We start from the raw sequence: 15,014 nt of genomic DNA on the forward strand, positions 1-15,014 counted from the left end.
GCTAAAATGTTCTTCATGATAAGATTGACTTTTTATAGGCTACTTTGGGCATGGCATATGCTGTTATCCCATTAAAACATTAGGGCAGCTCTGTATGAGGTGACTGGTTTTATTTCATTCAGTTTTAGGGGAGAAATCTAAGGTTCTATTAGTTCACATAGCATGTAAGTGAGGAATCAGATATTTTATGCTGAAATTCAAATGCCACTCACATAAATATTGAGCATTACTAAAAGGATAACTTCATGATATTTTGAAAGATGTAGGGGAAATATTGCTGGCTTGGAAATCAAGAGGCACCCGGGATTCTGGTCTCCTTGATAGCTATTAAGTAGTTGTGTAGTCTTGAACAGTCCTATAGCTCATGTTCAGTTTCTTCAAACTGAGCCCATTGCTTTTACAATAATAATACAGTCCTTACCTTGCAAGGCTTCCTGAGGAGTAGATAAAGGATCACAGTGATTTGCAAAGTGTAGAATACTCTAAGGATGTTACCATTTAAAAAATAAATAAAATTTAAATTCTCATATGGAAATGAAGAATTTCATTTTTAGGGTAATTTTAAGCACACTTGGCAAAACTGTCCTTAGACAATTGTTAGATTTTGTAATGCAAGTAGGCATTTTGCAAACACTAAAAGATTTTCTTTCCAGACCTTAGCAAGGACTGGAAAATAAAAGCATCTGCAAAAATTTCCCTCTATAAATTGGCTGATTTCCTATGGTTCGGTTTTCATTGGTTTGGGAATTTCAGTTTTTTTAACCAAAATAATTCATGCCCATTACTAAGAATAACTCTGGTGTTACAATCTTGTTTGAAACAATAGTGACAGGACGGGCTTGGTGGCTCAGCCTGTAATCCCAGCGCTTTGGGAGGCAGAGGCGAGTGGATTGCCTGAGCCCACAGGTTCGAGACCTGCCCGGGCCACTTGGTGAGACCTCATCTCTATAATAAATGAAAAATTAGCCAGGCATGGTAGCGTGCCTATAGTTCCTGCTACTATAGGCTGCTGAGGCGGAAAGATCGCTGGAGCCCAGCAGGTCGAGGCTGTGGTGGCCGGGAGTGTGCCACTGCACTCCAGCCTGGGCCACGGAGTGAGACTCCAACTCAAATAATAATAGTAGTAATAAGAGACAATTTAATATGTTTTCCTCTGATAATTTAGAACTGATTTATTAACTTTTTTTTACATGTTATGCTCTGTTTCATATTCATTTTGAACAAGAGGCAGTGACAATTCTCTTTCATAACAAATTTCATTCTTTCTGAACATCCTAAAAGCAGTAGTGCTTTCTTTATGAATAATAATATGTAACATATTCAAACAGTTGCTAGACTAAAATCTTTCATATAAACTTTTACAAATCTCTGAACAATGACATGAGATATTGACATCATTGACGAAGCTGCTTTGTTGCAATCTTAAACCACATCAAGAAAATTCTGGAAATTTTATACTTAATAGAGTAAAAATGAGATGTGGTTATGAAAATAGAGTTTGGGATTTTAAAAAGACTAAACCAATATTATTACAAAACAACCAGCATTAAAATATGATAATAGGGAATCCAATTCTTTCATTATGTAATTACTCCCAGTAGAATAAGGCAGAAAAAAATATATAAAGAAACCTCTCAAATCAGCAATTCAGCATTTTGAAATTACAGGTGCAAACTTTATTACCATGAAGGATCAAATAAAAAAAAAATCTATATGGTAATTTACATTGTGTGATCTTTCTACTGGAAGCACCGAAAATTATGAACATTACTACTCTGGTTTTGTCTATAAAAGATTTCACTTGAAAACTTTAACTGCAAGATGCAAAACTCTTTTGTAAGAGTGTATTAAGTGTTAGCGCACGTGCGCGTGTGTGTGTTTGTGTGTGTGTGTGTGTGTGTGCAAAAGGCCAAATAATAAATATTTAGTTTTGGGCCACAGTCTCTATTGTAACTAAACTACTCAACTCTGCTACTATAGTAGGAAAGTAGCACTGACACCTATATAAACAAATGAGCTTGGTTGTATTTCAATAAAACTTTATTTACAAAAGCAGACAGTAGGTAAGATTTAGCCTGTGGGTCATAGTTTACCAGTTCCTGCTGTATACCATAACAATACATAAAGAAAATATTTCACAAGCTGTCAAGCCATTTAGCAGATAATAATAAATTTATTTTTAATCTTTATTTACCTTATCTTTCTTCTTTCTGGTCTTACGATTTTCAAATCTTCAGAACTACTCTTTGAGAACCTTACTCTCAGTACTAAAATGTTTCAATTCTGATCTTAATTACTGAAGACCAAACACCCGAAGTGTGTTATAAACAGAGTGACGGTAAGGCTAACTAAAGACCAAGGCCAGTGATCTATGTATGTACGCTGCCTGAAGTGTACTAGGTAGGAATTCAACAACTATTTGATGAGCAAATACATTATTTTGATATTATTTTCCCCTAGGGTATTGCACTTCAATAGCTAACCTCTGTCCCTTTTTATTATATTTTAAACCTCTCCTTCCCTAGCTTTTTATTTCCTGTAAGAGTGGCCAGATTTTATTTAGACTAAAACTAGCTTTTTAATGTCCTCAAATTATGAAAATATTCCTTACCCCAGCACACTATTCTTTTTATATACTTTAAAATTTTTTAATTAACAAATTATAATTATAGATATTTATGGGGTACATAGTGATGTTTCAATAGTATAATATATAATGATCAGATCAGGATAATTATTGCATCCAGCAACTCAAACGTTTATCATTTATTTGTGTTGAGAATACTCCATATCTTCCTTCTAGCTATTTGAAACTATATCATATATTGTCGTTAACTATAATCATTTTACAGTGGTATAGAACACTAACACTTATTCCTGCTATTTAGCTGTAATTTTTTATGTTTTAACAAATTTCTCACTATCACTCCCTTCTCCTCATCCTTCCCAGCTTTTGTGTCCTCTGCTCTACTTTTTATTTCTGTGAGACCAACTTATTTTAGCTTTCACATGAGTGAAAACATGTGGTATTTAACTTTCTGTTCTGGGCTTATTTTATGTAACATAATGTCCTCTAGTTTCATGTTGTCATCAATGATAGGATTTGGGTTTTTTTATGGCTGAATAATATTTCATCATGTATATATACCACATTTTCTTCATTCATTCATTTTGACACTTATGTTCTGTTCAATCTGGCAGGCACAGATGAAAGGCTAACCCTCAATTTTCACGTTTCCCCCTCATCTTTCCACTTTCTTGATCTCTTTCTTCTGCTGACTAGCATCTTAACTGACAGTATGCTCTCTGGTTGTCTCTCTCTTTCTGAACTTGTTGCTTCTCAGCTTCTACTTCTTCTTCCTTTACATTTTACAAGATTTTCTCCAAGGTGTATTCTTGATCCACATTTATTTTTTATTTGTACTTTCAGGTTCAGCAATTTTATCTACTCCAACAGCTTCAAATTTAGCTCCCCTCAATTAATTTCTAAACCTGTATTTTTAGACTTACTTTTCATGGTTTTGGACAAATATTTTTCATTACTGGCTGACTTCCCCAGAACCCACCCACTCCAAACTAGTCCATCACCTGTCTTCTAAAACCATCTATATTTTTCTATTCCTGAAAATGACACCTTTTAGTTACTCTCAGAATTGCAGTTTATTGTTTTGGACTTTTTTTCTCTTCTCCAACTCAGTTATCTAGTCATTCTGATTGAGTTTCCCTCTATGATGTTTTCCATAAATATATCCCCTACCACCTTTTCATTCTTACGGTTTCTTCCCTAATTTAGGACCCTGTCACCACCATAACAATATCTCTGTCTCTTCTTTTTGTTATCTTTCAAGTTTTGTAATTCTACTCATTCACTTACTACAGCCAAACTTATGTCAACATCTTGGTCAAATATTCTCTGACTCCTGTTTAATAGAAATTAAGTTAAATCTATTATGACATTTAAAGCTCTCCACAAAATCTGGCTTTGACTTATCATTCAACTTTCTCTTTTATGATAACCATTCAGAGAATCGTACCCTGGATTAGTCTCTATTATTGCAGAACAGTCTTCAATCCACTAATGCTGCACCTTCCTGTTACTGTTCTCTCTACATAAATGGTCTGTCTGAAGTCATGCTTTTTTATGGTCCAATGTTTGATATTTTATTCAAAAGAATAAAGTTTTATCTAAATGTACATAGCCCCCTTTCTCTCTCTCTCTTTCTTTCTTTCTGAATTCATCTAATTCTACATGTTGTTGCTTATCTGTGCCCATGATACTTTTTCTCTGGATGATAAATCTTACAATAAAGGGTGTCTTATTTATTTTTGCTCCACTGATATTAACTATTATATTATAGACATTTGATAATTGTGTTAAATCAATTAGAATTTATATCCTTTTCAAATGCAAACTATTAACTTCCAGGAAACAATGTCTTTAAAGGCTTTCATGAGCAGCAATGGTGTGGACAAACATGACTCATCAGAACAATCACTAAGCCTATGGTGGGCTGCATGCTAGACCACCTAAGCAATCAGTGAGAGAAAAGTAAAGAAAAATTCTGACATTAGAAGCTTACAATGTCAAAGACAAAAATAGTGTCTAAAAATTTTAAAATAGCCAGGGTAATTAAAATTACACTATTAAATTTACAACAAAAATTAGAGAAACAGGGACTCCCCTTTACCTTTATCTGGCCTTTCTCACATGGTTCACTGCACACAGATCTGATGACGTTGCTTTTCTTGGACCACACTTCATCATCATCCATTTTTAATTCTCCATTGTCCCAACTTCCAACATTGATGTAATCAAAATAATCTTTTCCCATTTCCTTGAAATTCATTATTTCATACCTTGAGATTAAAAATATAATAATTATTCAGCTAAGGACATAAATATTCCGCTATGAAAAGGCAATATATTTTATTCCCCCAAATTCATCTACTGTCATGTAAGTAACACTGGAATTTTCCATGACGGTATACTTTGAATAACAAAAATACCTGTCTGTTTCATTTTCTCTTCAAATACCATATTTTTGCTTTCAAGCTTACACCTGAAATAGAAAGTAATCTCATGAGAGAAGGTGACTTGACTTCAGCAGGATAAAAGACAGTTTTGAAATAGCTTCAAGAAGTTTAAACAAGTACTACTGTTACGCTTCTAAAAAATATAAGAAGTTTTTGTTTTTGTCTCCACTCAAGTAAAATTTTCATTAACTGGCCAAATAAGAAATTTGGGAAATCTTTAATCTTGTTTTCAGCTGTAGGGAATGTGAGGGCAATTGAGAGAGGGCCTGGTTTTACCTTTCTCATTTTCCCTTTATCCATGGTTAAATTCATTGTAACAAAAGCAATTTCAAGAGTGATGCTTTTAAAAAGCTTGTAAATAGTTAGCTTCTAAAGCACTTCATGCAATATAAAAATGCCAGAAGAGGGTAGGACCTGTGAGTTCTCAGTTTTTATTAACTATTCTTATTTTAATACGTGGATAGAAATGTAAAGAGGGAAAACCAATGTGCTTATTTACAAGCATCTTATATGAAAGAACATTTCCAGAGAAGCATCTCTGAAATAATTTTCCAGTCTGAGGACACTAGATGAACAATACCACCCCTGTGTCAGTTCCTACAGGTGTGTCTTTGGTACATAATGTCTTCACATAGGATTCTGTGTTTTGGATCCCAGACTTACAGTACTGGCAGATAGGCTCTTATGAATGCCTCCTCTAGGCTTCCATGCTCAGCATGTGTAACTATCTAAAAATTGATATGAACGGAAAACTTTCTAGCTTTTGAATTCGGTTGACCAGATTGTTATACTGAAACCAATGCTCTGTATAGAAATACTGAGAACTAAACTGGCATTAATCTATTGAAACTGATGTGGTAAAATGAAGCCATTGTGTATTCACTCCCAAACACATTTTCAGAATGTTAACTAATTCTTATGTTGGCAGTTCAGGAGTTTAAAGATTATCCCGCAATGTCGACAGTTAGTAATAATTTTGGTAACTGTCTAAATTTCACTTCTAAATGAATTTATAGGATACTTTCCTTTCCGTTGTCACAGGTATCTCATGGCTACTGGGCATGCAATGTGTTGAGATATTAGAACATAGAATACTGAAGTAAAAAGAAATCGTGTATAATGTCACTGGAAGTAAAAGAACTCATTTGGAACTCGTGTATTATACACAGGCTCTATGTCTTCAAAAGGTGGCTTTCTGTAAGCAATTAACCTCTGAAGATTGTAGGGTAGGAGAAAGAATTGTCAGTGCCAGGGGTTTCTTCCTTTACTGCTGATGATTTGCAAAGATATGAGGATTTCATTGCTCACTCAAAACTGAGCCATCAACTCCATTTCTACCAAATAATAACTCTGACAAAGTCTAGTCCAAAATATTAATTTTACAGATAACAGAGCTATAGCACAGTGAGGTTAATTAGTATGACCAGATAAGAGTATGCAGCATCAGAGCCAGGACCTAAATTAAGCCTCTAAATTTCAAGTCTGCTGTTCTTTCTTCTCCATTAGACTGCTCCCTGTCTACTGGGTTGAGCTAAGAGATCTATTTATTTTTTAGTTTTTTGCTTACACATTGTAAACATATGAGACATTTTACACTTTAAGTCTCTCATCACCATGTCTATTCCTCTTCTGTTTTATATACAAGAAATGCTGAAAAGTTAAGGGATCTAGTTTTTAAAAAACAAACATGGAAATTATAGAATGGGAAATGTCATATTTGTCAGGGAAATGATTTCAAGAAAAGTTAAACTTCAACTTTGGTTCAGCTCAATAAAACCTATTATAACTACATTAGAGACAATGAATCCTCCCTTTGGAATTAGCCTTTATATTTCTGGTCACTATTTCTTACTACAAAACAAACACAAAAGATATTATAATTTATGGTTATAGCTGTGAAAATGAAACATTGCTTTAAAAATCTTTGTTAGCAATAGCACTTAAGTATCAATTTTGCAAGCCTAGTTTCATTTTTTTTTCTTTTCATTCCTCACCTCCCATCCTCTCCTCCTCCATCCCTTTTCCCCTCCTCCTCTTCCTCTTCCTTATTATTTTCTCTCAGCCTTCCCCTTTCTTCCTCCTTCTCTTTTTCTCTCATTGTACCTCTTGGTTTCTACATTTCTCTGCTTCTGAAACTTTTTCTCATCACAGTGTGTTTTTATGTTTAATTTAGCTTCTTTAATTCTCTGCTACCCCAGTCTATACAACAAAGCAATTATAATGACCTTTGCCTTTGAGGTTGGATAATCACAAATTAAAAAATGACCACAGAGTTAGTTTAACCCAAAACATTACCAGCAACTAACAATGAAAACTTTTCCAACTATATACATTGAAAAATTTCAAATGTAATTAAAAAAATGGAAAAAAAAAACTTAGGTAAATTTTCTTTTGATGATTGTGCCTGAGTTGCATCTTGTCCTTATTCTGTTAATTAATTGACTATGTAACCTTGGGTATGTGTCTCTCTTCCTCTAAGATTCAGCTTATTCCCAGGAAAATCTGGACACTGAAGCAAATAATTTGTTCCTTTATGGTCCTTCTTTGAGCAGAGACATATACTAAGAATCTGTGTTGTACACACAAGATAATTATCTGCAATTTCTACTGTTCTAGTCTCATATTTTCTATTTACCTCATCTGTATTTGCTCTGCTGCTCTTTTCTGTCTTTTTTGAGTTAATCTTTATTTTTTTAATCCCTCTGTTGTTGGTGCCTTTTTTTTTTTTAACTATTCCTCTTTATATTACAATTTTAGTGGTTGCTGAAGGGATTACAATATACTTTCTTATCTTATTCTACTTAAAGTTAATGTTGAGTTACTTAATGTAAAATATAAGAAACTTGCCCCTGACAATTTCATATCTTTTTCCTTTTTTTTAGATTAAAAAATATAGTTTATTTAGAAAATAAATTTGAGAAAGAGGAGCTTCATCTCCCCAAAGTAGAGGAGGGGATCGACTAGAAAATATAGTTTATTTAGAAAGTAATTTGAGAGAGAAAGAGGAGATTCACCTCCCCAAGGCAGGGAAGGGAGTCAGAGCTAAAGAAACATGGCCACACCATAGCTTAGCAAGTATGTGGCCACAATGACCTGGCAATGGCTGCCTTTTTCCTTTATGCCATTGTTTTAAAATATTTTACATGTACATACTTAACTCAACAATGCAATGCTTTAATTTTTTACTTTATGCAGTCAGTTATCAGTCTGACATTGGCTGTCCATGTTTCCTCTGCCCAATTATGGTCAATCCCAGGCAGCAACCTGACATCTTAATCTTTAGATCTCTATTGAGTCTCTGAACCATGGGGTCAGTAAACTTTTGCTGTTAGGGGACATATAATAAATATTTTAGACTTTAAGATGGTCTCTACCTACTAATCTCTACCACTGTGGTGCAAAGACAGCCATAGCATCTAAATAAATGAGTGTAACTGTTCTCCAAATCACCTTACGTCCAAAACAAGCAGCAGACCTGATCTGGCCTGTAGACTCTAATTTTCCAACCCATGATCTAGAACCTTGATGGTAAAACAGTAAAGGTTCATATTTCTTTTCTGTAATTCTCAAATCCTCAGAGCTCTGAAAACCATAATTGTCTCTTAACACATTTTGCAACAAAATATGAGCTTACCTGAGCTGTCTAGTGACAAAAGTTGACCTGAACTATCATGAAGCTATTTGCAGTCCACTTATCACTGTTAGTGTGAATGTTTATATGTTTTGCTGCAGAACTATTCATGTGTTGATGAAGGGGTGTTGCTGCACAATATCCTGGAGGCATTATATGACCATATAAGCCTGTGTAAGTTCAAGAATTCTGGATTCTGTAATACCTGGCATCACAGTTTTCTTTAAAGTATTAGGACTGGGGCAAGCCCTTCGGGTCCCTTCCCACTGTAGGAGCTTTTCTGTCCTCTCAATAAATCCTGCTTTCCACAAAAAGAAAAAAGAAAATAATAATTAAGGACTGGATAGTATGACAGTAGTCTCATCAGATGAGAGGTTTAAAAACAATGATTAAAATGTCCTTGCCGACAACCTGCAAGTGCATGTGCCAGAGTGAGCTGTCATCTCTCAGCTTCTTCTGTTTAGGATCTTCCTTTTGTAGCTCTGGCATTTTAGGGCAAGCTCCAATCACCCCAGGCTCCTCTGATTCCTCACTCAGCCGGAATGTCTTTTATCTAGCAGAGCAATAACTTTTATTCCAGAAAAATAACAACCTAATTTCAAAAAAAAATTCTCAGAAAATATTGTTTTTTAAAATTTGATGCTGGCTGATTAATTGGAAGGTTGTGTATAAAGTTTGAAGTTGAAGCCCAGAAGACGAAGTTAGAATAGTGACCTTCTATCATTTACAAGACCGTGTCTTTGGGCAAGTCATTTAACTTTCTTAATTCTTGATTTATTCAGCTGGAAAAGAGAATGGTAATATTACTTACAATTAAAAATTCAAAAAGTAGAGCACTTAGCTTAGTATTTGGCTCAGAACACACACTCAATGCAATATATGTGTGTGTGTGTATATATATATATACACATACATATTATATATATATTTTTTGGCAAGTATTACTGGATTATTTGGAAAACCAAAAAGTTGAAAACCATCTTTTCCTGAGTCTTGCCCATGCCCTCAGAGTCCAACCCTGATAATTTATTAATGGGATAATGTAATACTCAAACTTAGTAGTACTTGGATAGACTCTAAAAAAACATGTTTTACCAGTAATTGTTTGCAAAATTTTATGTATATTGTTCTTGAAGAATATGAATTTTATCTGAATCTTAAATGGTTTTATGTTCCAAAAAAAGGTTAAGAACTAATGTCCTAAAAGTACCCCATTACAACATATTTAAAGGATTATGAATGAGGCAGAAATATTACACCTTATCCATTAGGATTCCCCACTGGAATAGAGCTGGACTATCTGAGACATTTCCTCACTCTCTTGTTTTTGGAATGTCTTGGGTATATGACTTGAAAGCTCTTGAACTGGTGGAGTTCCTATCATCAAAGTCTATCAGCAAGTCCCAGCTAATGTTAGTGCTCTAGAAATACACACAAGGATAATAAACCCATGTGCAGATATCAGAGCCTAGGCCTTGACCTGAGCCTAAATAAGTTCATTGGTCAAACTGCCCTAAAAAGATTTACAGTAAATGTGAATTTTTCTTTGGCCCTAAGAAAATGCTTGTTTTTTCTTTCATGGATTTACTGAACAGCCAAAAGAGTAAAAAACAAACAAACAACAATAACAACAACAACAAAAAAACAACAGCATGTGAAAAGTCATCTTATCTTGGAAAAAAATCTGACTGGAGCAATGTTCTTCAGTTCTCTAGACTAGAGAAAATATCAGTTTAGCTCAGCTGCATGACCTGAAACTAGCTACCATTTAGAAGTCCAGCACCTCAGATAGCAACAGCTGCATCTGTAACAAGCTCCAGCTCATCTCAAAATATAGAAATGCTCTAAACCAAGGTTGCTAATAAAATGTGTGGGCACTTGGAGTATGAGTTGTGGAAGGACTCATGAGATCTTTTCTTGGCAGAGTCAATTGTAAACTGAATATACAGACACCTCTCCAAGCATAGCTGTTAAGTATAAGCTGTCTCTGGAAGAGCACTTAGGTTTTACATTGGGAGACCAAAGGACCCTGGTTGTTCTGATGCAAGGCAGAATAAAGACAGCCATGCTATACTCAGAATATCATTTTAATGACATTCTTACTCATGATTAAAAGTCTCCATTGTAGAGTCACTTAAGAATTTAGAGTATGAGATAGATGTGAATTCTGGTAAGTTCTGAACAACTAGTAATACCTCTGGAGACCTATAGCTTTGAGTTTATATTTGTTAGACTCCCCTCTATAAATAATGAAAACTAAAATTTTAGAAAAAAGAACAATTTATGTCTCAAAAGGGGTGAAAGTATTCCAGCTGGAGAATAATACAATAACATTTGACTTATAACTCACTGTAGGTACAGCAAATAATATAATAGCACCACAGCCCTATTTCTAGATTACTAGAAATTGAACTATTTCTGTTTCAGAATCGTTTTATGACCCAACAAGATAACAGAGTATATGCAATAATATGACAAGCATGTGCAGAGAAATCACAGAGATGACTTTTGTTTATCTCTGATCATGTAGAGTCCTGTCTCTAAGTTAAGGTCTCTGAAGTGTGCTGAAGATTCCTAAAGCACATTGTGAACATCAACATCAGTGCTTTTCCCTGGCCACAGGAAAAGAGGCTTCACATGTCTGTCGTTGCTCACTTTGGAATGTCAAGGGTCTGTCGTTGCTCACTTTGGAATGTCAAGGCTAGTCAAACATGGCCAGAGAGCCTAGATAACCACAAAAGAGAGAAGCAGATGCCTCAGAATCTAGGATTGGCTCTACTGCCTAGAGAAAAATTGTAGCAATACCTTCCTGGAGAGTCTCCATTCTCATCAAATAGGATCATATCTCCAGAAACTCCAGTAAAATTGGTTTTCATCAGGGACTCCAAAAGTTTCCGTCCGTCAATTGGCTTCATTGCATCACAGAGTCCGGCATAGCCAGGGCAGAGTGACATCTGCATGTTGTGGAGTCCATAGGCCATGGAATAGATGGCATTGATCACAAATCCCATTTTGGAATCTTGAACATGATGTGTTCTCAGAGTCAGAGAACCTGTTGGGAAACAAATTAGTGATTAACTTTGAGATTTAATTCTACTGGAGTTACATCCATGGGTCCTGAATCATTAGAAAATGCACCAGGGCAGTTTTTATCAGAGTTAGAACTGAGGCAATACTAAGAAATGACGTTAACATAATATGTCTAATAATTATCTTCTGTAGTTAGGTTTTTCTTCCAAAACATTGAAGAAATATCTGAATCCCCAATAGTAGCAAGATTCAGTATTTTTTCCATAACCAAACTCTGGGGTTGAATATAGGATAGGGTTGTATTTCTGTACCACAAAATTTATCTTAAGGACAGATTAATTTCCCCATTGTCAGCTGTGATAACATGCCTTTTTGGTTCAGAAATCCTCAACAAATCTTCATTTTCCAAACTAGTAAGATCTCTTAGCTGAGAAAACTTACTCCTCCCCCATCAGGCATCAACTCACCTATTTGGATTTATCACCCACCACTTCCAATCTCAAAACATATACTCTCCACTAACTGACCTAAATGGAAGTTATGAAATATAACATAACATTTAAAGTCCATTTAATTTATTAATTAATTCAGTAAACATTTATTAGAGTCAGAGTATACATAAAGCTATGTGATTGATCATCAAGGAAAAAAACAGAGATGAATTGGACATGGAGTTTGCACTTTAGAACCTTGTCCAATAACAGAGATAAATTATGTAAATACAGTGAAAGGTAGAAGGTGATAAATCTGTAGCACATATGGAAGTAAAATCTATAGAGGCCCAAGGGATGGAGAGAGATCATTTCCAGTGGATGAACCTTGGGAACAACTCATTAAGGAACTAACATTTGTTATTAGTGATTGATTTGACAAATATGCGGTGAGTGCTTGTGAGTTCCAAATGCTCAGAACTTGCTCTGAATGAGAGACATTATATTGAACAAATAGAGATGACTCTTGCTTTCATTTATTCAGAGTCTAGAGGGTAGATGAGCTTCTACACAGGCAATTACAATGTGGTTTGAGAAATGCTGAGGCAGGGCTAAATGGTGAATTAGACTCAGAAGTTCCCTGAGTATTATGGCTGCAGCTCATGGGATGAAGAGTGGGAGAAGAGTGCTCCAAGTATATTTTCAGGGTTGTGGATGAGCATGGTATTTTTGGAAAACTTTAAGAAAGTCAGAACGATCAAAGCATGGAATAGGCAGTGGGGAAATGGGGAGATCTGAAATGGTAGAGGAAGGTGTAAATGCTTAAGACACACTTAAGATTTCTGAACTTCATCATAAAAGTATTGCAATTCACTGAAGTGTTTAAGCTGTGGGGAGCATGATCAGATTTCTATCTTAGGAAGACCAATCTGGATACATTGTGGAGAAAGGTTTAAAGGGCTGTAGAAGTAGAGTCAGAAAAACTCATTAAGAGGGGATGCAGTGATTTCAGTGACAGGTGAACATGTTTTTGCCTAGGGTATAAGCTGTAATTATGGATAAAAGTGTTTAGGAAGGAGACTCTACAAGTGACTACTGGTGACTGAAAAATGAAAAATGAAGAGTGTGGTAGTAAGGTAAAAGGAATAGCTGTGGGAAAGCTAGAGCTTGTCATTTTGGAAGAAAGCTTTTCATTTAGAGAGATTGAAGAAGGAGGAGGAGGAGGAGAGGCGGGGAAAGGAGGCAGTAAAGAAGGAGAAGGAGGAGGGAGAGGAGGAGGAGGAGGAGAAAAGAAAAAAAAAAACCCAACTCTCTAAAGATAGCATGGTGCTTTCTGACTGCCCATACTGTAGAGGCCTAATATTCCCTTCTTGATTGCTGGCCTGAATACTGACACCTTAACTTTCCCCTAATAGAGAGGCTCTCCTGGGAAGCCAGCATATTTTCATCTTGATATAAACATATAATGTGAAATCCTGCTTACATCTCAGGACAAGATACTTGTCCCTGGCCACTTTTAAGCTAAATCCTACAATTTTCTCTTCCACAGAGATGCTATTCATATTTCCACATTACACCTCACACTGCTGGACACTCCATTCTTCTAGTCAAATGCTTTGGACTCACTTTTGCCTTCTCTTTTTCCTTCCTACCTTCACAACCCTTATTTCATCTACCTTTACAATATACCCAGAATTAAATTCACACCAATCTGTTTCTACCAGACTCAATATATGAATCCTGACAGTTAATTTTGTGAATTTGCCACCATGCACTTACATTGGCAGCACTGTACAAACTTGGTAAGTTTTCATAACTTCAGTATATCAGTGTCTCACAGCTGTGTTTATGTCAACATGTGGTGGTGTCTTGCTGAGTGGCATTCATTACTGTTGTTGCATGTTTTTGTGTGCCGTTGTAAGAATGTCAGAGTTTGAATTAGGGCAATGAATAAACATTACATTCTTGTTAAACTTGGCAAGAGTGGAAGTGAAACCAGGGACATGTTAGTCCAAGTTTATGGGGATAATGCCATGAAGAAAATGAAATGGCAGTGTACAAATGGATCAAACATCTTTTTGAGGGGAGAGAGTCACTGATGAAGAGAGATCAGGATGACCAGTAACAAGCAGAACTGATGGAAACATTGCAAAATTCATCAAACTATGCATCAGAATCATCGACTGACTGTGAAAAGCATAGCAGACCAAATCAACATCAATAGAGAAATAGTTAGGAAAATCTTCACTGAAAATCTTGGCATGAGAAAGGTGTGTGCAAAATGGTCCTGAAGGAGCTCTTGCATCACGATAATGCACCTGCTCACACAGCACTATCTGTGAGGGAGTTTTTAGCCAGTAAACAAATAACTGTACTGCAACATCTTTTCTACTCACCTGATCTGGTTCACAATGAATTTTTTATTTACCAAAAATATAAGGGAAATATTGGAAGGGAGACATTTTGATGACATCCAGGACATCAAGGGTAATATGACCACAGCTCTGATGGCCACTCCAGAAAAGAGTTCCAAAATTGTTTTGACAGGTGGACTAGATACCGGCATCAGTGCATGGCTTCCTAAAGGAGTACTTCAAAGGTGACCATAGTGATATTCAGCAATGAGGTATGTAGCACTTTTTCTGGGATAAGCCCGTGAACTTAATTGTCAGACCTCGTATATTCTCCCTTGTCAGAATTACAGCAATAGTTTTCTAACTGGTATCCTACTTTCTACTTTTTCCCATTTTTCTCCAACTCCAGTCTATTTTCAACACAATAGCCAGAATAACTTCCTTAAATAGACGTCAGATGATGACATTCCTTTGACCAAACATCCCAGGGACTTTCATTATTACTGAAAGAAGCAGCCAAAGTTCTTGGAATGA

General features: G+C 35.6%; 1 protein-coding gene across 1 annotated transcript in view; it reads right to left on the reverse strand.

The window, feature by feature from the left end:
• Positions 1-15,014, reverse strand: part of GRM5 (glutamate metabotropic receptor 5) — a 176,645-nt gene that overhangs the window by 109,932 nt on the left and 51,699 nt on the right. Inside the window, exons 3-4 of the mRNA XM_021716750.1 lie at positions 11,471-11,717; positions 4,689-4,857 (exon numbers count right to left, since the gene is read on the reverse strand). Of these exons, the coding sequence (XP_021572425.1) occupies positions 4,689-4,857; positions 11,471-11,717 (416 nt within the window). The remainder of the gene's footprint in view (positions 1-4,688; positions 4,858-11,470; positions 11,718-15,014) is intronic.

The sequence above is a fragment of the Carlito syrichta genome, unplaced genomic scaffold (assembly GCF_000164805.1).
Source record: "Carlito syrichta isolate Samal-C Ts95f unplaced genomic scaffold, Tarsius_syrichta-2.0.1 Scaffold308910, whole genome shotgun sequence".
NCBI lineage: Eukaryota > Metazoa > Chordata > Mammalia > Primates > Tarsiidae > Carlito > Carlito syrichta.